The sequence below is a fragment of the Tiliqua scincoides genome, chromosome 6, assembly GCF_035046505.1.
Source record: "Tiliqua scincoides isolate rTilSci1 chromosome 6, rTilSci1.hap2, whole genome shotgun sequence".
NCBI classification, from domain to species: domain Eukaryota; kingdom Metazoa; phylum Chordata; class Lepidosauria; order Squamata; family Scincidae; genus Tiliqua; species Tiliqua scincoides.
This window is the reverse complement of record NC_089826.1, coordinates 51958114-51983437: the sequence shown is the minus strand read 5'-3', so window position 1 is coordinate 51983437 and position 25324 is coordinate 51958114. Positions and strand designations below refer to the sequence as shown.

General features: G+C 43.9%; 1 protein-coding gene across 5 annotated transcripts in view; it reads left to right on the top strand.

Annotated features, from left to right (window-relative positions):
• The window catches only part of LOC136656006 (probable ATP-dependent RNA helicase DDX60), a 75443-nt gene extending 50797 nt beyond the window's left edge, over nt 1-24646 (top strand). For 3 of the 5 annotated variants that reach the window (XM_066632813.1, XM_066632812.1, XM_066632815.1), the window contains 13 exons: nt 2111-2269; nt 3484-3622; nt 5613-5765; nt 7621-7725; nt 9739-9939; nt 12581-12685; nt 12902-13043; nt 13981-14099; nt 16767-16914; nt 17518-17660; nt 20801-20952; nt 22114-22176; nt 23569-24646. In XM_066632813.1, coding sequence (XP_066488910.1) covers nt 2111-2269; nt 3484-3622; nt 5613-5765; nt 7621-7725; nt 9739-9939; nt 12581-12685; nt 12902-13043; nt 13981-14099; nt 16767-16914; nt 17518-17660; nt 20801-20952; nt 22114-22176; nt 23569-23677 — 1738 coding nt within the window. In that variant the 3' untranslated portion in view covers nt 23678-24646. Of the gene's footprint in view, nt 1-2110; nt 2270-3483; nt 3623-5612; nt 5766-7620; nt 7726-9738; nt 9940-12580; nt 12686-12901; nt 13044-13980; nt 14100-16766; nt 16915-17517; nt 17661-20800; nt 20953-22051; nt 22177-23568 lie in introns of all 5 variants that reach the window. The other 2 variants (XM_066632814.1, XR_010794691.1) reach the window with 2 other exon arrangements.
• The last annotated feature ends 678 nt before the right edge of the window (nt 24647-25324 follow it).

The window sequence follows — 25324 nt, the reverse complement described above, 5'->3', positions numbered from 1 at the left end:
AAAAACAAACAAACCTGTAAGCAGTGCATACTGGTTTATATGATACTGTATCCTGTCAACAGTATCACAGTGGTGCAAGGAGCTTCATGAAGGATTGGGCTAAAATAAATGCAAGGGAAGATGCACCGCAGACGCACCACCCATAAGCCAGTCTCACAGATAAGTTGAGGGCAGGTTTTGAACCCAGAATCATGGAATTTTCTATGACCCTCAGATAAGTTGGGGGTTAAACTTAGGGAGGTCTGACTATAATTTTGTCTGATTTTACCTGAAGCCAGATCCTGAAAAATTGCCTACCGGTAATTGTTACCTAAGAACTGTACAGTCTCTATTAAAAATATAGTAAAAGATCATAAGATGCATTTTTATTCATTAACTTTTTAAATTCTGGTCTTCACAACATTTGTGTAAATGCTATCAGAGTAAGTGCCTGTAAACAACATACCAGTAAAACCATTAGTCAAATCCTTCTTTAAGCTGCCTGGTGTGTTAAGCAGAGGCTCAATGTGTAACATGCAACATAAAACATGTAGTTGGGAGTGTGTTCACAGCAGGGACACAAGCAACAAGGGCTGAGCATGAGCAAGCACAGCTGCACAAAGTTGCAGCCCTATTTACTCAGAAGCAGACCCATTGCTTTCCATGGGTGTTATTCTTAAGTAATGGTGTACTGAACGGCAGCCTGGGACATCGTTTCAGGTGGAAAGGAGGATCACATCCTGGGGTTTTAAAAACCAGATCCCTAAACTTAGTGGGAGGTGAAATTCTGTGAAAGTGACTTGCCAGGAATGTTCTGAGGCAGCAGCAAAAAGAAAAAAAGGAGGCATTTTCCCTTCTCCAAACTGGAAGGGAGATGAAGGGGCTTATGTGAGTTATGAGGAGGCTTTGTGAGGATTATGAGCTGCATTTACATAGCAGCAACCCTCAAACAGATTACAATTCCATAAGTGCCTTCACTTCCCTTCCTGTCTGGAAAAGAGGCTAAAGTGGCTGCCTCTGAATACTGTAATTAATGGTAAAAATTCTGATTTTTCTCTACCCCTGTGTCCTGTTTCTCAACCCATTTCCACACACCCCCAATTCACCAGACAGTTGCTAAGGTTCCATAAAATTCCCAGAAGCTTCCAGAGGATTCTGCCTGATTCTCTGTATTGACCTGGGCATAAGTTGACCCAGGGTTTCAGGCTCTATTTTTAGGCATGAATTTTTCGACTTATAGGCGAGTATATGCAATGGCTAAATTTGGGGCATTTTGCATCCCTTTTAGATGCAGAAGGGAATTGGGAGTCACTTTTCATTCATGATTTCAAAGACAGTGTTAAGCAGGTGTTTTACAGCCCAATCATAACTGGAGTTTATGACAGCAGAACAGAGTTTATGGAGTTCTAAATGGTCGACAGCAGTGCTGAATGCCTGCTGCCAGCTACTCATTTGGGTGCAGGTAAGCTGGTGCTGGGAGGAAGAGGAAAGAGAGGGGGTGAATCCTGGCAGTGCTAGTCTCCTGGGGGGTATGGGGAGCCTGCGGGCCCCTCTGCAGGGCTCCCTAAGCCTCCGAACCACTGAAAATAGTAACAGATTGCCACTTCTGGTTTCAGAACAAAAAGCAGAAGTAGCTGTGTTTTTTTTTTTTTTACTCTTTTCTGTAGTTCGGAGAGTTGGGAAGCCCTGCAGAGGGGTTTGTAGGCTTTCTGAACCCCCCAGGGGAACGGTACTGCTTCAGGTGAGATTTGCCCCAGCAGTGGCACGGTTGTAGGAGCAGTGTGATTGTAGTGATAGCAATATTGCGTTAACCATCACCCTGCCCCTTAAGGGGGCAGAGACTTGGCTGGGGCGTCATAATGCCCCAGTTTGTGAACCTCTGATTATAGACTGTTTTGAGGACTTTTGGTTCAAAATTGATAGATAAGCATGTGTTAAACTCTCTCCCATTTTAATAAAAGACTTAGAAGTGCTTAACTTTGGTTGAATTGTGCCTTTATTTTGTGTTTTATTGCAAAAAAAATTTACAAAAATCATATAGTGTGTCATATTCATGAAAGTATTAGTTTAACATGCAAATCTCACCACTTATAGTTTTAACATTTTTGGTGTGTGTGTGTTTTTTTAAAAGATTCAATATTAAACGAGTTGGAGAACTGGCTAAAAGAGTAGGCTGGTTTTTAGAGGAAAAGCAGAGAGAAAAGCAAATCTCAGGCCCTGCAAAGCAAGAATCATTGTCATCAAAAAAGAGTGGAATGACTGAAAAATCAGTGAAGACAACACAGGCTGAGTAAGTGTTAAGAACCTGTGATATTTACCATACAATTCTGATGGTCTAGCAGAGTAATTTTAGTTCGTAAGGATGCAGTCCTGTGCACATTTACTTGGGAGTACATCTCACTGATCAAAATTGCCTGAATTGACCCAATAATTTGAATGCAAATGACATCTGCAAATGTGTTCTATATAAGCAAAATGTAAACACAGTTCATTACAAATTAGTATCTAACTTTGTCTTCAATAGGTTCAGTAATAATGTTATTAGCAGCCCATTCCTGTCCCCCAGCAGCCTGCATGATGAAGTGGCTCCAGCAGAGTGTGCTGCATGCAATGGCATGGGGAGGACCAGACAGCCTAGAAGAGATAAGTAACCATAGGCTGTCTGACTTCCAATTGGTCTCCTCAGACCTGTGCTAGCTATTTAGCTCAGCTCACTCTAGCGGTGCACAAAACTACTAATGACCTCAGTGCTAATAGAAAGGTAACCAGTAGGGAGCTTGCCTGTGGGACCACAGGGTCCCTCTTCCTGGTTCTCAAAGCAACAGCTCTTCTGAGTACAGCAGTGCCCCATCAGCTCTCCACCACCCAGCAATCGCCAGCCATCCCTTTTCCAGCAATCCTCTGTAGTCCGCTTGCCTGTCCGTCAACCAGTCAGTTAGTCTGTTGGTCAGTCAGCAGATCCAGTAATCCGTCAGCCAGTCCTCTCTCTTTCCTCTAACCTTTCCTCCTCCTACTACCCACAAAATGCTCTGCTTTTATCCTCAAGGGACTTGCTTCTAAGTGGCTGCAGCTGTGCAGCACACTCACTACAATCTAAGGCCCTGGTGTTAACCCCATGCTTCCCAGACCTGTCAGAGCAAGGGGCCACTATTGACACCACACCCTGTCTCCTTGAAGAATTTTGCACGTTTCCACTACACCTGGTGGTGGCAGCAGCAGTAGCAAAAAAGGCTTGCTGAAGACTCCCTCCCATTCTCAGATACTGCTACAGGACCATCCAGGCAAGTTTTCCCAAGATATCTGATGTCAACATGAAGGATTTGGGTTCCCAGGATCCCTGGTGCCTAGCATGCTGCCATAACAGTGTTCACAGTGCCAGGGAGAGATGACATCTCTCCCTGGCACTGATGTTACATATTTGGTAACATCATTAGTTGGGATCATATGAAACTGAAATAACAAAGAATAGATGCTGATAAGTTGTTTTGTAACATTTCTTTGCAGTGTCATGAGACGATCCAATATATATAGCAAAATACTAGCTAGAAGGGCTGAACATGAAAATATGATGAAACAACTTGAGAAGATTTCTGAAATGCCTATTGGTTGCACTTATGCAAACTGTCAAGCAGTTGACATGAAGGTGAGAAAATGTCTTTTGATTTCTAATATAAAATGAAGTTACTGAACAAAAATTTGCCATTCACTGAAAAACTATTCTAAGGAACCCAAGTGCCATGTAAAATCAAGGGATGGGCTATAGATTGATAGCCCCTCTTTTATGTGAAATTCAATAGTGTCAAGTCTGAAATGTGTCTTTTTTCTTTGTGAAAAGAATACTCTAGAAACTGAGTGTCAAATGCATTTCATACACCAGCCCGAATAGTGTTTATGGGACCTGCTGGGGCTAGAAGTGATGCCATTAAGTTGGAAGTGATGTCATTAAGCAGATAATAGCCAGGAATAAGTAGAGAACAAAGTACAAAGTAGGAGCTCAGTTGCAAATGGCAGAAGAGAAAATATGCAAATCTTGATAATATTTTCAAGATATGGGACAGCATGGCCACCTTTTCAGCTGCGCTGCTTCTACTGAGGCTTCACTTTGCAGTTTATCACAGTGGTTCTCACACATTTAGCACCGGGACCCACTTTTTAGAATGAGAATCTGTCAGGACCCACCAGAAGTGATGTCATGATCAGGAGTGACATGATCAAGCAGGAAAATTTTTAACAATCCTAGGCTGCAATCCTACCCACACTTACCCAGGAGTAAGTCCCATTTACTATAATTGTTAAAAGAATATACATAGTAGCTTGTTAAAAGTACTAGTCTGTAACATTTCCCCAAATGCACTCACATACCATGGTAGCATCAAGGCTAATATATTAAAAATAAAATATTGAAATGAATGGGAACCCACCTGAAATTGGCTCATGACCCACCTGGTGGGTCCCAACCCACAGTTTGAGAAACAATGGTTTATCAGCTGTGATGTGATCTGCAAGTGATGCCTGGACCCTTAAAGTGCCTCAGAACTAAGGTGGGATCAGGGTGACTTAAACCCCCCTCTTGGAGAATTGTCTGATGCCACCCTGAACTGCCCATACCTACTCCTGACGGGGGGGGGGGTTGGTTGCTAGCAAGTTACACCTGTGGCAACCTGCCCCAGCCCAGTAGCTGTGGGCGATGACCGTGGCCAGAGGGTGGGAGACCTTCCAATAGATAATGAATAATTTAAAAGGAAATAATATATTTAGTAGTAATATGTAGTGTTTGTATGCTTCTTTTTGTATACATTTTTATCTACTTCTTTTGATAGTGTGTGCATTTTTCTTTTTGAGTATGCACAGAGCTTCACATGCACTGTAACAATGTAATCTTTATAACAACCTTGTAAAGTAAGTAAAGGCCCAATCTTATCCCCCACCAGTCCATAGCATGCAGCACCGCTGAGACAGTGCACATTGCATGCTACAGTGGGGTGGATGACCAAATGGCTCAGGACATAAAAATCATTTTTACTATGGCCACTTGGTTTCCTTGGACATACACAAGCACCTTAGGTGGTGTAAACTGTGGATAGACAGGGTGGAGTAGGGTAAGGCAGGGGGGATAGGATCTTGTTGTGTGCTACTACTGCCAAGATCCACCCCCGAACTGTCCCTAGCTGGGCTCATTCCCCACCCCATCCACTTATGATCCTTCCCCCAACTACCCCTGCTGCCAGCTTATTGGTGACAACATGGATTGAGGAATTCAGTGGGCTGATGTTACCCAAGTGCAGCCTCCAGCTATTTGCCTTGGAGGCCATGGCCCACCAAATGGCAGAGTGGCTTTCCTACTGTCAGCCCAGGACTTATGCTGATGGATTGCAAGATAGAATTGGGCTGCCTGTGTTACTGTTCCTATACTGCAGCTATGGCTAAGAGAAAATGATTTGCCTAAGATCATACTTAGATTTCTGTAAATTATATTGTAAGAGGAACAAAAAAAGGGTTCCTTTTAGTTTAATATTTTAGGATTATTAAAATCCTAATTATTATTAGGATTATTTTAGTTTAATATTGGCTAATATGAAGTTATTGTGTATAAGAGTGGTATGCAAACTGTATATTTGTTTATATTTCTTTAGATTTTATATAAGATATTTGATCAGTCAAGACTCATGGCAAAGCCTGAAGATCTCCAAAAACTGGCACTGAAAGGAATTGGGACTCATCATGCCTATATGGAAATGAAAGAGAGACACTTTGTAGAGCTACTATTCAAAATGGGATTTATCCAGGTTTGCCAATTTCTCTTTCTCTGTGTACCCTAATATCAGTTTTAAAAATGAAGTGCCTTTTTCTTCTAAAATTAATCACCCTGTTTTCCTCTAGGTGTTTGCAAATAAGTTGTTTTATTACTTTATATCTTCTAAGCCAGTGGTTTTCAAACTCTCAGGGAGAGTCTGAGAGCCACTAAGTCTTTGCTGCAGGCAGCGGGGGTGAGGGGAAGGCGGTTTTTTAATTGCAAAACTGGAAGTGGTCGCGATAGCCTTCTGGAGGGCTCTGCGCTGCGTGGGGAGCCCTGCTGAGGCTGGCGCCAGGCTCCCCTGACCCCCAGGAGGCTACTGCAGGTGGCGGTGAGTGGCAGCACGCCCCTGCACCCTGTTCAGAGGCGCAGTGCTAGGCGTCGTGTCTCTGCCTTCCCCTCCTCCCCACCCCTTAAGGGTAAACAGCACAGGGCTCTCAGGCTGGGATGTTGCCATGCCCCAGTTTGAAAACCACTGTTCTAAGCTATTAATTTTGTTTGTTGCATTAGGAGTACAGTATGTGACGAGCTTGAGTGCACCCTTGTTCCCTTAGCTCTCTCCTCAAACACCCGCTGAACTGAAAATGTTAAACAACAGCTCCATGAAATATGAACTGGAAAATGAATGTTGCCTGCAAACCAGAATATCATACCAGGTCTTTCTTTAACATAAAAAATTATGCATTGTATTTACTTTTCATGGGCCTTCTTAAATTACACTAGTTTTCCATGGTTTGGCAACTAGGTATTCTGAGTTCTATTCAGCTATATCTATTAATCGATCAATATGACTGGTGTTTTAGACACAAATGGGAACTTGGCACCATGGTGAGACTCAAGTCAAGTCCTGAGACTCCACCCCCCTGCAACGTGACTCATGCATGAGTTTTAATGGGTGCCCTTTGCTGATTCGCCCCCCCCCCCAAAATTCCCAAGACATTTTGACTTGAGTCATTGTCTTTTGGGTCAGACATGCCAAGGTCAGTCATGCCAGAGCATGAACCAAAAGGGACTAGAAGGTGTCTGAGCTTCGTAAGGTGAGAGGGGGCAGGATGGACAGTAGAAGAGGACGGAAGTGGCAAGCAGGAAAAGGGTTGCATGGCAGCATCTGGGAGACTTATGTTATGAGTACAACCCAGTCCTTTGCAGCTTTACTCAGAAGTAGTCCCATTGCCTGTCATTCAATAAAACAGCTTTTTCCTCCCAGGTGTCAGTGGCTGGAGCCATGAGGAACGGCTTCCTGGCTTCCCTGCCTCCTTTGCCCCCCCCAGCTGCTTCTAAGGCTCCCCCTTAGGCTCCTCCTTCTGCCCCCCCTCATCCAGAGGAAAAAAAGACCACCCATCCTTTCTCCAGTGATCCTTGGTTCCTTCAGAGATGGACAAGAGAGCCTGCTTTCGCCTCCCTCCCCTACCTCCTGCTCAATGCAAAACATTAACCCTTCCCTGCCTAATGGCTGGAACTTTTCTGCTGCTGTTCACCCAGTCTGAATTATGGCCCCATGAGGTGTTTCACATGCCAAAAAAGTAAGCAAGCACACCCAGACAGACTTGAGTCTGTACACATGGGGATTGATTTCTGAGTCAGTGGTCTCAGACTCAAGTCAGTGCCGGAGTCATTGATGCAGGTGACTCGAGTAAACATGAATCAGCAAAAAACAAGTTACCTGACTCAAGTTCCCATCCCTGGTTTTAGATAGATAGGTAGATAGATGTGACTGGTGTTCACAATGTCCAAGCATTTCCGTTTTTGATCATTTGCTATTTTGATCTGTTTTATTTTCACTTCCTTATCCTTATCAATGTTTTTAATTATTAAATATCTTTTTGATAATGTTTCCCCCTCCCCAGGTGGTGACAGCCACAGGAACCCTGGCTTTAGGGATCAACACGCCATGTAAATCTGTTGTCTTTGTACAGAGTTCTGAATATTTGGATGCACTGAACTATAGATGGGTACAAACATGCGCATTTTGTTTTTCTACATTTTCCTGTATTAATAAATATGTATAATCCTGTCTAGCAGGCCTGGAAACCCCCAAGGCAACACTGAACTAGCTCCAGATTAAAGCTTCACATTCACCTCAATGGAGGGAAAATTCTATATGTGCAGATCAGTGTACGTGTGGAGTTCCTGCTCTATTGAATTGAATCTGCTTAAGGGTGCAGTCCTAACCCCTTATGTCAGTGCTTTCCAGCACTGGCATAGTGATGCCAATGGGACGTGTGCTGCATCCTGCAGTTGGGTGTCACTCACGGAGGCCTCCTCAAAGTAAGGAAATGTTTGTTTCCTTACCTCAGAGCTGCATTGCCCTTATGTCAGTGCTGGAAAGCACTGACATAAGGGGTTAGGATTGTGCCCTAAGTTCACCAGAGTATTCAGTGCAGGAGTGACCTGTGCAGATCTGTAGCCTGAATTGGGGAAGACATGCTGTCTCTGTTAGCTTCTCCCCTTAAAAAAACAGCTTGCACTATCATCAGTGTTGCTACCATCTTCTCCTCACCAATGCAGTTGCTTAGGGAAGCAAGTAAGTGAGCAAGGTGAATCTCCCAGCATGCTCTTCTCATCCTGATGTTTTCAAACAGGGCTGGGTGGTGGAGCAAGAGGGAGGCAGCAGCACTGGAGTTTTAGGCAAGCAGAAAGAAGCATGGGGGAGGACTCCTTCTTGGCCACCTGGACGTCCTGCCCTGTCGAGGAAAGAGAAGGAGTAGAAGGCCGAGCCAAGCAATCCTGTTCTAGTGGCTTGTGAAACCAAGTAATCAAAATGGGATTGCCCAGCTATGGCTTTTTGCAGTTCCACTGTTGTGATAGCTTCCAGCTGTAGTGCTGGGATAAGAAGTGGGCTGCCATTGCCCCAATCCTCTTCCTTTTCAGTCTTAGTGAACTTGGTGGGCAGTGAGCTGGAGGGGTGGTGGACTGATGTGGGGGGCCGGGCATCCTTCATAAGTTTGCCACTTCCCCAGTGTGCCACTCAAAGCAGGTTCCTCAGTCAATTTCATTGCTAGACTGGCTCAGATCTAGTGCCTGTCTGATTAGGTTATTCTTTGCAAAGATCTCTGGTCTCCCATGGCAACCTCCCTGCAAAGAGAGTTGGCGGTTATCTGGATCTTGCACATGCTTCATAATTTGAGAACAAGAAAAGTAGGGACATGGGACTTAGCTTTATAGGTGGAAAGCACAATGTTGGGAAGGGTGTTGCATTGTACCGGTATGCCCATTTACAACTACTGGTGCAACATTGTTGAAGCGCTCTGGGGGCAGGCCCCTATGCCCTTTGGGTGCTGAGGTCAGAGAGGTCCATGAGGGGTAGCAGTGGGACGCCGCTGGGTGCAGCCCTGACATGGCCAACCCAGCCCCAAAGTCCTCAGTAGGATTGCAGGGAAGGAGGGTTACATCACCCTAGTGCTTCTCCCCAGGGAGCTTGGGGCTCTCAGGCTAGCCAGCTTCCATGCCAGCCAGCACCCTTGCCAGCATTCTCCTCATCATTGGCTGGGCCAGTCCTTATATGTGGGAAGCCAGCCTGCTCTTGCCCCCCTTCCTTCCCCAGGGAGTGATAAAGCCAGTTCCTGAACCTTACCCTCTCCCTGTTGCTGTTGGCTGGCCCAACTTGGCTCTGCTACGCTGCCAGTGCTGTGGTTGAGACTGCCAGCCTGAGTGGGGGTGGGGCCAAAAGGGGGTCCCACAGGCAGGGGCTGTTCCACCACCCCCGTTGCCTTAGCCCAGCATGGGGGCCATTTCCAGTTCTCCACACCCCCCCCCCCACAGGACCAGGTAAGCCGGGGGAACTTGGACAGGGGGACATGGGATGCTCTCCTGGACTGGATGGTACTGGTGGCATCAGTGCACATTGGCCTTACTCTGAGCAGGCAGTGTGTGTCCAATGTGCTGTCAGAATTGTGTCCATAAGTTTGTTTTGAATGAGATGGGAAATTATTTAGAAAATTAAGTTTGTGATAATTTCTTTCTAGATATGTGGACGTGCTGGGCAACGTGGTCAGCACTTACTGGGGAATGTGTTTTTCTACAATTTTTCACTGCCTAAAATAGCGAAGCTTGTGAGATCCAATGAACCCCAGATTCAGGGACAATTTCTTCTGAGAATTTCACTGATATTGAGACTCTTACTGTTTGCTTCAATAGCAGAGGACAAAACCAATGCAAGGGCAAAGGTAATCTATATTCTTTTATGAAATGAATTTATGTTTAAAGTCTTTTTAGCTTAAACAGATGAATCTCTAATTTTCTGTCAAAACCTCAGATTCAGCAAACTATGTACAGTGGTGCCTCGCATAACGAAATTAATCCGTTCCGCGAGTCCTTTCGTTATGCGAGTTTTTCGTTTTGCGAAGCGCATTTTCCCATAGGAATGCATTGAAATTTAATTAATGCGTTCCTATGGGTAAGAAAAGTCAGAACAAAGTCAAATTTGGTTTACAAAGTGTTTATTAAGTGCTCTTTAAAGGCATACATACTGTACAGAGGATTTCAAAAATGGGGGGATGCTGATTGGGGAGCTTGAAGGCTGTAATCCTGTGCACACTTTCCTGGGAGTAAGCACAATGGGACTTACTTCTGAGGAGACACGCACAGGATTGTGCTCTAAGCTGGGGAGGACAGAGCAGCTGCACTCAATTGCTTGCTTTTGCCGTGATCATGGGGGGAAACGTGAAGGAAATGGGGCAGTGAGAGGGTGAATGAGCAATGGGGGGATGCTGAGTGGGGAGTTTGAAGGCTGTAATCCTGTGCACACTTTCCTGGGAGCAAGCACAATGGGACTTACTTACATAAACTGACATGAAGATCCTCCCCTTACTAGGGTGAACAGGATCATAAACCAACATGAAGATCCTCCCCTTACTAGGGTGAACAGGATCATAAAGGGACATAAAGATCCCCCCCCTTAAGACAAACCAAAACAAAACAAAAATTCGTTATGCAAAGCATAAGTCATAAAAATTCGTTATGCGAGTTACCAAACTTCACACACCGCTTTCGTTCTGCGGGTTTTTCGCTGCGCGGGGCATTCGTTATGCGAGGCACCACTGTATTTTGTTAAAAAGTAAGGCAGTCTCCACTGGTGGAACACTCATTCTGTCAGCAGATTTGCCCAATAGGATAGCTAACTAAATTGGAGCACAGAGCAGAGCTCAAACGAACAGCCCAGTCAAACCCAGAAGTGATGTCACTTCCGAGTGTGATGTCATACCCATTTTTTAAAATGAAAAGTAAAAAAATCCCCTAGGTCCTTGCAGCCCCCTCACTCTGCCACCACCCCTAGCCACCCTCCTGCTTCCTTTGTGTCACTCTCCCCCTGATGCCCCAGAGCAAGGGGTGGCCAGAGACTGTTCACCACCACCTTTCAAAAGGAGAAAGAAAATGGCACTTTGTCTGGCTGCTCGTCATCCCTTGCTCTGCCATGTCTCCCCAGCACTAGCCCACTCCAGCTCACTCCCAGGCCCCCCAGACCACACCCCCAAGCCACCAGAGCAAGGGGAGCAAGCAGTCAGAGACTGTGTTTGCTGATGCCTGTCTTGCAAAAATTGCCATTTTCCCCCTTCACTTCTTGCAAGAAGGGCAACAGTGAAAACAGTCTCTGGCCAATCAATCCTCTTGCTTCACCACCTCCACCGCAACTCCAGTCCCCTCCTGCTCACTTCCCCAGTCACCCCCCAAACCACCAAGTACCTGTCTGCTGTCGCATCATGCAGGCCCAAATAGTCTCCTCTTCAGAAGAAAAGGGTGCATGTCAGCCGCCGCCATCTTGATAAACCTGTTGTTGTTTCAATGACCCTCATGAGGTTCTGCAGTTGTTGACTCCAGAAGAGGGATATGGTTCCTTTGCATGCTCTTCAGCTGAGTATTCAGGGTTAGAGGAGGAGGAGAGAGATGTATCCTTGGAGGGGGGTGCTGAGCACAGCACCAAGGGTCTAAAAGTTCCCTTTGCCTGTGACAGTAGTTTTCAAACTGGTGGGTAGTGACCCACCAGGGCAGCCATTTTCAACCACTGTGCCATGGCACACTGGTGTGCCGCGAGCGGTCCACAGGTGTGCCACAGGAATTTGGCTGAAGGTCATTTATTAATAGGGCCAATGGGAGATGTGAGCCCCCACTAGCAGCATGGTGTGCCTTATCAATTATCAAAAACCTGGTGGTGTGCCTTGACCATTTTAGTGCCTTGGCAGTGTGCCATGAGATGAAAAAGGTTGAAAATCACTGCACTAGGGGAACTGGAAAAGGGTATTCCCCTTTAAGAATGGCCCAGGAATCGGCAGCAACACAATCAGGACAATCATGCTGCTTCGGGCAGGGGAGGGTTGTTTACACTTACCTGGGGGTTGCTAAGGCTCTCTGGAGGATTTGGGGAGCTGGTAACCCCCCCCCAGCCCTCCACAAGCTTCCAAACTGCTGTTAAAAAGAAAAAAAAACACTTCCGGTTTTGTGATGAAAGCAGGAATTTTTTTTTTTCCATTTTAATAGCAGTTTGGTGTTGGTCAGAGGGCTGCAGAGGGGGTTTCAGGCTCCCGAGGCTCTCCAGGGTGTCTTAAACAACCCCTCCCCAATATAAACAACCACTCCCCAGCAGGCTCATCCCTATCAAGTTACTGCCTCCTCTCCTTCCTTGCCTCCTTCCCTGCAAATACTTACCAGGTTCTCAAAGTTGGAGTATGACTTTGGGAACCACTGGCCTATGGGGTTCTGAAGTAGGGGTTGTATCATGAGAATTCCCTTCCCATGACATCTCCTTATTTCCCAGATATGTGCTTAGTTACAAGGCTTTATTAATCATACTTTTTTTTCCCCCTCTAAAAGTTTGTGTCATTACTGAAGAATTCACTTCTGTCCTTTGAGCAACCTAACCTTCTGAGGATATTAAAGCTCTACTTCCTGTTTTCTTTTCAGTTTTTTCTCAAAGAGGTAAGGTTTCAGGTATTTGTATTCATTCATGGGTGATTCTTAACTTTTAATCCTGTACTAGGCAGTTTTCAAAGACAGGTAGCCGGGACTGGGGTTGTGAGCAAATGTGGGGTGTACGCAGGGCATCTGCTGCCTCTGCAACAGAATGGACTGCTTCACTTGGCCTCATCAGTGGGCTGGCCCTGCTTAATTTCACAAAGTATCATAATTTTTCAGGGATATGTGGATCAAGAAGGTAATACTGTTGGATTTTCTGAACTTGTGACCCAGTTGCATTGTCATGAACCTTCCAATTTTGTTTTTGCCGACTTCCTTTCCAAAGGCTTGTTCTACAGGCTGTGCTTGCCAAGCCAGAAAGGTGAGTTCGGGATCACTACTTGCGCACATAGCTAAGGAAGTTACTTATTTGATTATATGTAATGTCTAGGATTCTACAAAGAATCATATACCTTTAAAAATAAAGCCACTGTTAACAAAGATGCTGAACTTTATTCTCCCTTTATTCTCCCAGTGTATAATGATGCATTGGTTTTAAATCCTAGATTTTAACCACAATTTAAGCAAGCAGTTGTCTGGTGCTGAAAATATTTTCACTGTGATCTGAAGATGAGTTGAAAGAATTTGTGTACCACTTTTCTTCATCATGTGGTTTATAACTTTCTACCACCTATCTGACTCTTTGCCAGCATATCTTGAAAGCCTTGCCAAATTTTGTAACTGTTGTTATAATGGAGAAAGTTTTTTGCCTGTCTTTTTTCTGGGAGAGTTTGAGAGTTGCATCTTCTCCCTATCTCAGTTTCCTACTGGGGAAACTGTCTGGCCATGAAAGCTTCAGGCAAGGGTGCAATAAAGAAGACTGTTGGGCAGAATAATTAGCCTTTAAGCTGTATCCTGGAGATAGTCCAATTCAATGGTTCCATTAAGTTATATGGAGCAAACGGAAAAAGCTTTGATCTCAAGCATTGTTTTGAGAGAGATGCTCATGGGGTTGTTTATTATCCTCATGGGGTGGAACAAAGGAATGTGTTCTCTCTGGTTTCACTTATAGTATCACCTCTGTTACCTAGAACTCAGTTAGGAAATACAACTGAATTTATATAGAACAAAAGAAGGGGTCTACGGTCATGAAAGTTCAAGAGTTAGGAGATATACTTACCACTATTATATCTTATCTTTAATAATTGTCATTGTTGTCCTATGTAAACAGTTTTCATTAGTAATGATGTTCATTGTAACTGTAGTATTCTTTATACTTAAAAATGGCTGGAAAAATGAGAGATTTCTCTTTCAAACAGGATCAAAGTTTTCAATAGACGTAATGGAAAAGCTAGTACTGGTATTGGCACATCTTTTTGGAAGAAAATATATGTCGGCTACTGTTGTTAAATCTGAACAGAAATTTTCACAGTCAAAGGTAAGATGAAAACAAAAAGTAATGAAGTCTGCTGGCCATTCAGTGTTCAAGAAACATGAAATCAAACAATAGAACAAACACAAAAAGGAAGACCTACTATTTAGGCTAAGGAAGGCAATGAGTATAAGACTCAAAGACTGCAACTTGGTCACTGACAAAACTTCATGCAGTATTACGTAATTGCTGCGTCATCCAAGTAACCATGCATAAATACTGTACATTAGCCAGTGTTTTGCATTTTATTTTATTTTAATTATTCTAAAAATGAACTAATACCTAGGGTAGAAAATAAGGTGCAATTCCCTGGATATCGAATCCCTTCCCCATATGCTACTAAGGCCCAAATCCTAACCAGCTTTCCAGCACTGGCATAGCTGTGCCAATGGGACGTGTGCTGCATCCTGCAGGTGGGTGGCACTCACAGAGGTCTCCTCAAAGTAAGGGGGTACTTGTTCCCTTACCGCAGAGCTGCATTGCCCTTATGTAGGTGCTGGAAAGTGGGTTAGGATTGCCCTCTAAGTTGCAGATGGTATGATGATCTACACAGGCAGCTGCTTGGGCCACTTCTGCCCTCTCTGTGTACAAGGCGGGTGGATCGAGTGTTTGTATTGGGGGGGGGGCAGGAGCACCACCTTAACTGAAATGACTTGTAACTAAAACAAGAAACAGTATTAATCATGAGTAAATGCTAAAATTATTCTCAGTAGTTAAGAGGCTACTGGTACTTTCTTGTTGCAGACAAGTATGGATAATAAAAGAATTCTACCAATGTCACCATGTCCTTTGCTTTCTGTAGATATTGATGTGCAACAACATCTATTGTTAAAGAATTTTAACTAAGTTCTGGTAATTTTTGCAGGTGTATATTTATTTGTATTTTATGCATCTATCTTTATCTGTCATATCTATATATAAGTAAATATACCAGTATAGAACTAGTATATTTTTTTAAAAAAACTGGTTTTATATTTTTGAATGAATCCATATATTTTTGAAAAAATAAAGGAATTTATTACCAGGCGACAAAGTGATTCCCCAGTCTAGATAAAAGTGATACTGCAGTCTAGTATTCCACCCCCCAACAATATTATTGCATTTTAAAGCCTGTAACATTACACTGTCTTAACAATCAAAAATAAAGACCCTCAGTGCCTCCAAACATGGACTGAAAAAGTACATCTCAATTTCTGACCTTCCCTGATTCTGTATAACAAAATGCAGTTCCCCCAAATGGCTTCAGATTTTTCTATCCTTGATTCAGTTTTGCAACAAAAATACCCCCCCTTTTTTTCTAGCACCTATTTACCGCCTTTTGCCTTGAAAGGAGAAAGCTCTGGAGAAAGCATTTTACTGCACACATCTCTCCCCCCCCCCCCAAGTTTCCCTGGAAGTCAGAGAAAGAAAAGTAAAGGAAATTGACACAAAGAACTTGGAATGGGATGGGGGGGGAGCAGGAAAATCAGTTATTGCCACTCCAACCATAGTCACTGGGGGAGGGGTGCAGAGCAAAATCACAGTGCAGCCTTTCCCATTCAGGGAGGGTCCTTCCTCCATTAGAAAACACACCACAGGCCTTAGATTCAGGAAAGTGGAAACAAAACACCCCCTACATCAATCTCAAGGCATACAAACTATGACAATCCAGATTCATATATGGGTCAAAAATAAATATCAAAGCAAGCAAGAAAGGGAGGGGGATTTAAAATTCAGGTTGCAGTCTTTATTCACACTTTGGTGGGAGTAAGCTCCATTGACTAGAATAGGACTTACTTCTGAGTAGACATGCATAGGATTGAACTGTAAGTTTTGCAATAATCCAGTGTTGCAGAACAATGTGCAGCAAAAGAGGAGGAGGTGGAAAAGGCTCCAAACATTGAATGAGGAAGAAAAGGAGGGCTGTGGAGAAGGGAGAAAGGCAAGCCTATGCACAGGATTCTAAAAAAATTTGCAAAAGCCTCTCTGGAGGAGGTGATGGCCCTTGGAGCAGGCTTGTAAGATGCAATTTCTCCCCCTTATGAGAAACAGGGCTGGGAAGGAAGAAGTCATGAGAGTGTGCAAATGGAGAGGGCTGGAATTGCTGATTACATGGGGCTAATGACATTAACCCCCCCCCCCCCATGCAAGAGCAGCTTGCTTTGGTTCTCTGAGGTCTTGCACCCAAAATCCATCTAGGCAATTCTTCTCCCTCCCAGTGCATTGCAGGCAGGCGGGGGGGGGGGGTGTTTCGCATTCAGAGGCTGGAGGCATGGAGGTGAACAGGGAGACACCCTCACCCCCATATGCAGGATGTAGGGTGCATTCAACTTCTGCAATGCTGCTTCTTCTGCCTCACTGCAAAAAGCCCCAACCCGGCGGGCGCCCTTCCCCACTTGCTCGACAGTTGGGGGGGCATGCACCCATGGCCCCCCGCTTGGATTCGCTTCTGGTCTGAAGTTACTGTGCTGCATCATTTGCTATTAGGGAAGGATGAGGCGTGCACACATCAGGTTGCGAAATATCTTTAATTCTGAGGAGGCGCTGTGCAACTCTAACTATGGTAATTTTGATTGAGTGAGGGGGTACATTGTGTGTGGTTTATTCAGATTGTATTGTTTTATGTTAATGCCAATAAAAGGTTCCTGAATCTGAAACAGTAATTGTCTCTGCCAATGAAACTTTTGCCTTTAGGTCTTCCTTGACGATCTCCCTGAAGATTTTGGTGCTGCTTTAGATGCATACAATCGCAAAATAGAAGAAAACTTTGGACAATTTCTACTAACAGTTTCTAGGCTGGCTGATGTCCCAGAAAAATATCAACTTCCCATTTCAAAACTTGGTAAACAGGAAATATTTATAACTTGGGAATGTTTGTATATCATAGCTATAAGTCTAATAACCTGCCTGAAGGCCATATTTTCTATAGTTACATGATTCTTTTTTCAGGAAAGCAATCTCAGGACTCTGGAATCATGAGCAGGGAAACAGAGAAGAGACTGCTTAACTTGTTCTTTGCTAGCTGTTTGTCCACTCAAAATCACCCTACAAATACCTTTTCTCCTTATGAGATAAAAAAAATACAGGGACATACATCTTTTTAACTGTCAATGGGAAAGTTGCAGGGACAAGCATGATTTTGAGCAGGCCAATGCTGGCAGGGAAAAAATTTAGTCTTCCTGTCTCCTCCGGCTGTCTGAGAATGTGACTCTGACACAAGCTTTTCCTTCAAGGGGAAAGAATCACATAACTGTATGTGCTTATATTAAACAGGTGTCCAAGGGGAGATTCATTCCTTGTAAGTATGCTCATGACTGCAGGTTAAAGAAAAGAAAAAGAGAGAAGTGCCCCAATGCAATAGGAGCCCTGAAAGCCAATGTTTTATTCTTTACTATTTCTGTATTATCAGATTGCAATAATTTACATTTTGCAATATTTTTATCAGATTTTTCAAATAAAAAACAATCTTACTCTCCACTGGTATCTCGCATCATGAGCTGTGACCAGGAAAGGATGGCAATTTCACCTTTCGTATGCCTTTCAGGAAATTCAGATCTTGCCTTGCTACATGCAGGGACTGCCAACAGTGTAAGTGAGAAACATTTCTAAAGTGTCTTTGATACATTAAAGACCATTTTGGGACCTGTATGAAAAAGTATAGTGCAATAGTATATAACACGCTCTCTCTCTCTCTCTCTCTCTCTCTCTCTCTCACACGCGCACGCACGCACGCACACACACACCATTTGCTTATTCTAATAGTCCACTATCTTTTTTTTCTTTCCCTTTATTGGATAGTTTACTGATCAAGGGGACCAGATGAGTTATAGGACCATCGATGGTGTTGTTTTCTTTGCTTGTTTATACCGGTGGTTCTCAAACTGGTGGGTTGTGACCCACCAGTTCATGTAATGCTTCCCCCATCCCTTTAAGCGGCGGGGGAAGGGGAGGGAGGGAGGGTGGGTGCAGGGCTGCAGTAGGCTGCGGGAGGTGCAGGGAACCCTGCGCAGCCCTGCACAGCACTCCCCAAGGCTTGGAATGTTTGCTAATCGCGGGCGCAAAACACTTTCGTTTTGTAGGAGGTGCTTTGGGCCTGCTTTTAGCAAACGTTCCAAGCCTCGGGGACGCTGTGCAGGGCTGTGCAGGGCTCCGTGCACCTCCTGCAGCCCTGCCTTCTTGAAGTAAATGGAAAGCACCCCCCTCACCCCCACTTAGCGACGTGATCCTGGGGATCGCGTCACTGCCCTAGCCCCTCCCCCACAAGAACTTACTGAGGGAGTAAAGCTCCCTCAAAGTTTGAGAACCTCTGGTTTATACTACGGTTAAAACAAATGAAACATGAAATAAGAAAGAAGTATGGGTTAAGGGTCAAGTCCTATCCAGTTTTCCAGCACCAGTGCCAATGGGGTATACCCTGCATCCTGCAGTGAGGAGGCAATCATGGAGGCCTCCTCTAGGTAAGGGCACATTTGTTCCCTTTCCTCAAGACTGCACTACAGCTGCACTGGAACTGGAAAGTTGGATAGGATTGGGCCCTAAAGGCGCAATCCTATCCAACTTTCCAGCATTGATGTAGCCACTGTGCAGTCCCAAGGTAAGTGAACAAATGTTCCTATATCCTGAGGAGGCCTCTGTAACTGCCTTTCCACCACAGGATGCTGTGCACGCTTCATTGGCACAGCTGCACTGGCACTGGAAAATTGGATAGGATTGGGCCCTAATATAGCACTTTACATATCTGAAAATCTAAAAACATATGACTAAGGGTCCAATCCTATCCAATTTTCCAGTGCCAGTGCAGCTGTGCAGTGGAGCATGCACTTCATCATGTGGTGGGGAGGCAGACACAGAGGCCTCCTCAAGGTATGGGAACATTTGTTCCCTTACTTCAAGGCTGCATTGTGGCTGCACTGGTGCTGGAAAGTTGGACAGGATTGGACCCTAAATTACTGTATCTTTTTTAAAGAAAAAAGTCTTAGTGTTAGTATCATTAGAAAGTCCTTTTTTTCTGTTAAAACAAAATTAGAGCAAAATACACTAAGACATAAATTTACAGCATTGCTTTTTTTTAACCAGAAGATGAAAACTCTGCTTTATTGAAATATATATTAATCTCTTCACTTGTGCAACCACGCAAAATAGTAAAGATCCATGTTTAAATGTAATCATGCAAGCATTTTTACTGACCTCACTATGACAGCTTTCACACATTATGAAGGAAACAAGAACTTGACCAATGCATTCATTTTATGTCTTAGGGCGCAATCCTAACTGTGCCGTGGGCCAGTGCAAATCTCTTGCGCTTGCCCAGGAGGGTTGCAAATGTGCAGTAAAGTAAGCAACGTCAGCACACGGAAGTGCGCTGGCCTGCGGAGGCCAAATCCAGCCTCCTTAGTGACAGGAGTTGGTAGGTCTGTGCTGGACAAATTTGGCTGGTACAGAGTCTGGGGATGGGTGGGCAGAGGGTGGGGAGAAGGCAGGGATGAGGTGTTTTGGGGCAGGGGAGGGCAGGTGGTGGGCGGGCCCGTGGTTTGGTGGGAGGGCAGGGAGTGGGAGGTGGGGCCAAGACGTGGCAGTTATGCAGGATCCTAGCCCATTCCCAGGTACTGTGGAGCAGCTCCTGGCTGCTCCAATCTGCGCCACCTTGTTGGGTCACGCAGATCCAAGTAGACCCATTGGGGCCGCTGCAACTGTCCCCGGGGTAAGGGGGAAAGTTTCCCCTTGCCCCTGGATGAGCCACAGTTGGCCCCAAACTTGCGCTGGATACAGCACAGGCCTGCCGGCCTGCCTGTTTCATCACAAGTTAAGACAGCGCTGTTATTCTTGTAAAGTTTACATACTAATAGAAGGTTAGCACAGCATTTTCCAAACTGTGAGTCACAACCGTCAATGGATTATGATCTGAGTTGCAAGCCCATGCTCAATGCTACACCCCAAAGCTTTTCTGGGAGCATCCAGAGCCCACTTCCGGGTTGTGCTGGACTCACAATCCACTCCATTGGCCTCTGTGGGCCCCAGAATGCCTTGTGAAGTCAAGGAAGCAACTCAGAAGTAAACCGGAAGTTGCTTCTGTGAACTGGAAGTAGCTACCGGTCACTTCAAGAGGCACTTCATGGAGGCCAATGGAGTGGGTCGTGGGTCTTGCGAAACCTGGAAGCGACTTCCAAGGACTCCCAGAAGACTTTGTGACAGAGCATTGAGCGTTGGGTCACAACCCACCATGGAGGATGAGGGCAAAAGTCATTTTGCCCTGTTGGGTAAAAGTTTGGGTACCACTGGGTTTAGCAAGTTAAAGATAGAAGTGTGGATGGAAATAGCTAGAAATACTCCATGGGTAAAATATTGTGCAGTATTGTGTGAACTTGGTCCATGACAACTGTTGTGTTCAGATGTGGGCAAAATACTGAGCGTGTAGAGCAGTGATTTTCAACCTTTTTCATCTTGTAACACACTGAGAAGGCAGTAAAATTGTCAAGGCACACCATCAGTTTTTTGACAATTAAAGACATACACCACTGCTGGCCAGGGATGTCCCCACTGTCCCTATTAATATATGACCCTCTCCCAAACTCCTGTGGCACACCTGCAGACCATTCATGGCACACCAATATGCTGTGGAACAATGGTTGAAAATCACTGGCCTAGAGAATCAAAACAGAACTATGATCTGAAGCATGCACTATTACTAGAAGTATGAATGGAAAAGCGATGTGATCTGGTTTCTGCAGGTCATACTGCATACACTAGGAATTAGTGCTGCAAACATTCCTACCCTTCATTCAAAGAAATATGATAAACTTGGAAGAAGAATGCCACTTAATGGATATGCTCTTGACTTCTACAAACATGGTTCTTTGACAGCTGTGATTCAAGATAATGGGTAGGCAAGTTACTGATTTGTTTCCGCAAATGTATAAATCTATACATGATGTTAAAGAGTCAGTTTACAATTTTTGTAAATTGACAAAGTTTACACATTTTACAGTTCAACAGTTTTTGTTAACCCTGACCCACTGTATTTTTCCAAGGGCCTCTGGCAGATGTCTTTCCAAATCCTGCTTTCTGATGTCCCTAACTGCAGATATTAGGAACTGAACTAGTGCTTTATGCATACAAAATGAGTGCACTATTAGTGATCTGTGTCTTGTTCCCAAATAGGAATATCCTTTGACTGAAGTAAGCCTCTTTGTAGGTGGTTTTCAAAAGCAACCTTGTTTCAGCAGTTGGACCCATAAGAGCCATAAGAAATGGTTCCCCCTTTCAATTATGACTGCTACTAATATATGTGGTCAAGATTCCAAATTCCAAGTGCTTCACAAGGAAGAGTGTCATTCACAGTTTCATTCCAGTAGTTTCATTCATCTGTTACATTCTTACGAGACAGTAACTTATTATGCCAAGTGCAAGGATCTCATATAGGCGTACCCCCTTATCCGTGGGGGTTCTGTTCCAGATCTCCCTGTGGATAGCTGAAACCTTGCGGTCTGGAGGGGTGCCCCCTCACCTCTGGAGGGATGTCTGTCTCTGGCCTCTGCTGGGCTCTGTCTGAGCTTTAGAGCTCCAAACACATGGCTTCTTTTCATGGAGAAACCAGAAGTCACATTTTTTAATGGTTATAAGGCATTAAAAAGTCACTTCCAGTTTCTCCATGAAACCGTAAGTCACATGTTTTGAGCTCTAAAGTTCAGTCTGAGCCTGGCAGAGGCAGGGAACAGATGTCCTTGGCCTCTGCTGAGCTCAGAAGCCGCTCTGGAAACGAGGGGAGCAGAGCTCCTCTCGTGCCTCCAGAGTGGGCATGCAGTGGGGCATGGGAGGCCCCAGACCCAATCTTCAGTAAACTGAATCCATGGATAGGGATCTGCGGCTATGGGGGCCCTCTGTATTGTCAAGTTTGCTTGAAACAAAGTTGCTCAAAATCCAAAGTCCATATAAGAAATGCATTACTGTTAATTCTAGTTTATTGCTATGAACCATTTTAGGTACATGATAGAAGTACAAGAAACATATGTTAATTTTTTTGGAAATCTACTTTTAATTTTAGTCTTCATGACGGAGAAGCTTATCGTATGCTAAAGGACTTTGCCTTTACTATTCAAACAATCAGGTAGGCATACAGTATTATGATAGTACATTAGCCCTAAAATTAAATCCTGCTGCCTGCAGCTTTGGAAAATTCATTTTAACAAACTTGAATGTCCTGATCCTATGACCCACAGATATTTTTATATTTTAACATATTAAAAATCTTTCTGTACTGCTTTTCTATTGAAATATATCTAAGGCAACGATCAAAAATACAAACAATAACATAAACTTTATAGTAATCTAGAGATTATGTGAAAGAATGAAGTTAAGTCTATCTCAGCTGACAGAAAATGTTGCAATAACTCATACAATGTAAGAGTCATTATCAGAAGTCAAGTAACTGTTGTTAGACTATTTAACAGTTATAAGTAAGACTAGACAGTTTCATACTGGGGACCAACTCTGGTAGCTGCACTTTCTCCTCTTTCTTCACATCAAACTGGAAAAGTATTTTGGAAATGACTTATAAACTCAGGGGAGTAAGGCCCCAATCCTAGACGATAAATTAATGTTCTGGTAGCGCGAGGATCTCGATGGCATTGTGAAAGCTGGTCTGCTATTATGCACTGCTGGGCCATGCTGCAAATAGCAAATCAGGGTGCATGTGGCAAGGGTTCCAGAAGATACTGATAGGTTAGCTATGGGGGTGGCAAGGGGGAAACTTGGGGGCATTGCAGGGGAAGATGCCAGGGGTTGGGGAGCAGAAGAGAGGGAGAGTATCTTGGTAGCAAATGCACATGCTGGATCCTATCCCCCATTTTTCAGCTTACCCCGCCCCTTTCTCTCTTGGGCTCTATTCTCCATTTTTCAGCCCTTTCTCTCTTCAGACATATTCCAGTTATATAGCTATGTAGATCTAAGGAGACCCATAGGGCATCAGGGGGCTATGCAGAGGTAAGTAAAAATATTTTACTTACCTCTGACAGGTCTCCTGATTGCTTCCACCCCCATCATTGGATGCAGCGTGGACTCTGCCAGAGAGACTGCATCAGTGCCAGTGGTAGGGGACAGGATTGGGCAGGAAGTGTGAACCACTGTTCCCTCTAAGTTCTGTGGCCATGCAGCTGAAATTGAAATATTGTGCAGCTTCTGTCAGGCCGTTCCAAAGCTCAGCAATGCCGATGACATCATCCCCAAGCACTGTAGAACTACCCCACACAGTAAAGGCAACATTTACTTGGATATTAAGTGTCATTAATTGAAGTGATACTTGTTTCTATGGGAAGTGCTTAGGATCAAAGTCTTAAAGGCTAACTCTGTGGGTTGCTGGGTCAGCATTAAAACAGTATGGGACACACCCACAGCTACATATGTCTGTTGTTAACAATAAAATTCACATTGCTGGATGATAGTTCCAGTACTCTAAGTTTCATATATACTTTTTGTATTATTATTATTTCTCCTTTTCCAGCATTTCTTTGCGTGAGCACTGTGGCAGGAGGGATCTCAATGTTATGAAAGCGTTTGAGCAATTAAGCTACAGCTACAGGGACAAACTGGAAGGAGTCATGAAAAATTGAACAAAATCATCTTTCTGGACATATAAAACTGATAACTCTCTACCATGGATGATATTCTGAATGTAAAGCCCGGAGCTGGTTTTGGACCTGGACTGAAGGCGTCTGAATTTAAATCCCTGCTTAGCCATGTAACTCACTGGATGACCTTGGGCTTTCAGTATAATGTATATCACAGGGTTGTTGTGAGGGTAAATTGGGTTGAACCCCGTATTCACCACCCTGAGCTTTTGGGAGGAAGACTGGGAAACAAATATGAAGTCAAATATGATTTTACTTCTTTGTAAATTGGATGTGAATAAATTTTTCAAATGAATACACAGAATCAGTGATGTTAAATATTTCCTCAATATATACGTATAATTGTAAAGATTTTACAGTTTCATATCCTTCATAACAGTCCTGCTCCACATACCATTTTTTCCCATAAGAATATTTTACATTTAAAAAGTATCAAGGCAAGTAATCCTAAAATTATAACTTTATGTGTAAATGTCATATTTCTGATTTGTTTTCATCTGTAATTCTTGTTTGTATTAGTTGAGATTGCACTGTTGTGTTTAAAATTACTTGAGTTCTTCCAGTCAGCTGTAAGCTGCTTTGAAAGTGTTTGGACTAAAAAACAGCAGAGAATAAGTACTTGGACCCAAACAAAGACATTTTTAGCCATGAGAGAAAGCCAGTTAGGTTTCATTCAAATGTCTGTTCAGTGTCATATTTTTAAGTATGTCTCAAGGCATACTGATGCTGTTAGATCACAATATATAAAGTCCTAGAACCAAATAATTTTTTTTGTCCTCTGTTCTACCAATGCCTTTCTTTTTCCTTTTTCAGACTGCTTACAGTCTTGGTCCTGCTTATTAAAATCTAAAAACTTTATCTGACTAGCAAAGTCAAAGCCAGTTCTTGAATGAGCTGAAAAGATTTGTACTGTAAAGTTGAAAAATATATTTGACAATATTGTACCAGAAAGTGCTTGACTACAGCTCTTCATTGATGTCAAGGGACATGACAAGTGGGATACTGTTGTATACTGCATTAGTCAGATCAAACCTGGAATTTATGTCAAATGGGGCAGCAAGGAGGATGGACCAGGTCTGGGAATGGGACAGATTCAGTGGTGGCCATGGACAAATCCAAACTCCCATCCTGGAGCCAATCCTGCAACATAGGTCCACATGGACCTACACCAGTGATTTCACTGCTGCAGGTCCAAGTAGACCCCTCCATGCTATGGAGGCTTGCCTCTGGGTAAGGGAAGAAATGTTTCCTTACCTATAGGAGAACTCTTTGACTGCCCCCCCCCCCAGGATGTAGTACCAGCCTTTTTGGCATGGCTGCATCAGCGGAGGAGACTGAACAGGATGACAACAAAATAGGATTGGGCTGTGGGTTCTTATACATAGCCCAGTACATGAGATCTGGCTGAATTCAGTTTTCAAAAATGTTGAAAACATTCCTTGACAGGAAGATTATCTTTGTTCAAGCCAAATTGAATAGAGTCATATTTTCTGATAAATTCTAGTTACAGCAGTTTCCTGCTGGAGACTCCTTTGTAATTCCTATGAAACTGACTTTAAGAACATAAGAAGGGCCCTGCTGGATTAGGTCAAAGGCCCATTTATTTCATCTTCCTATTTCTCACAATGG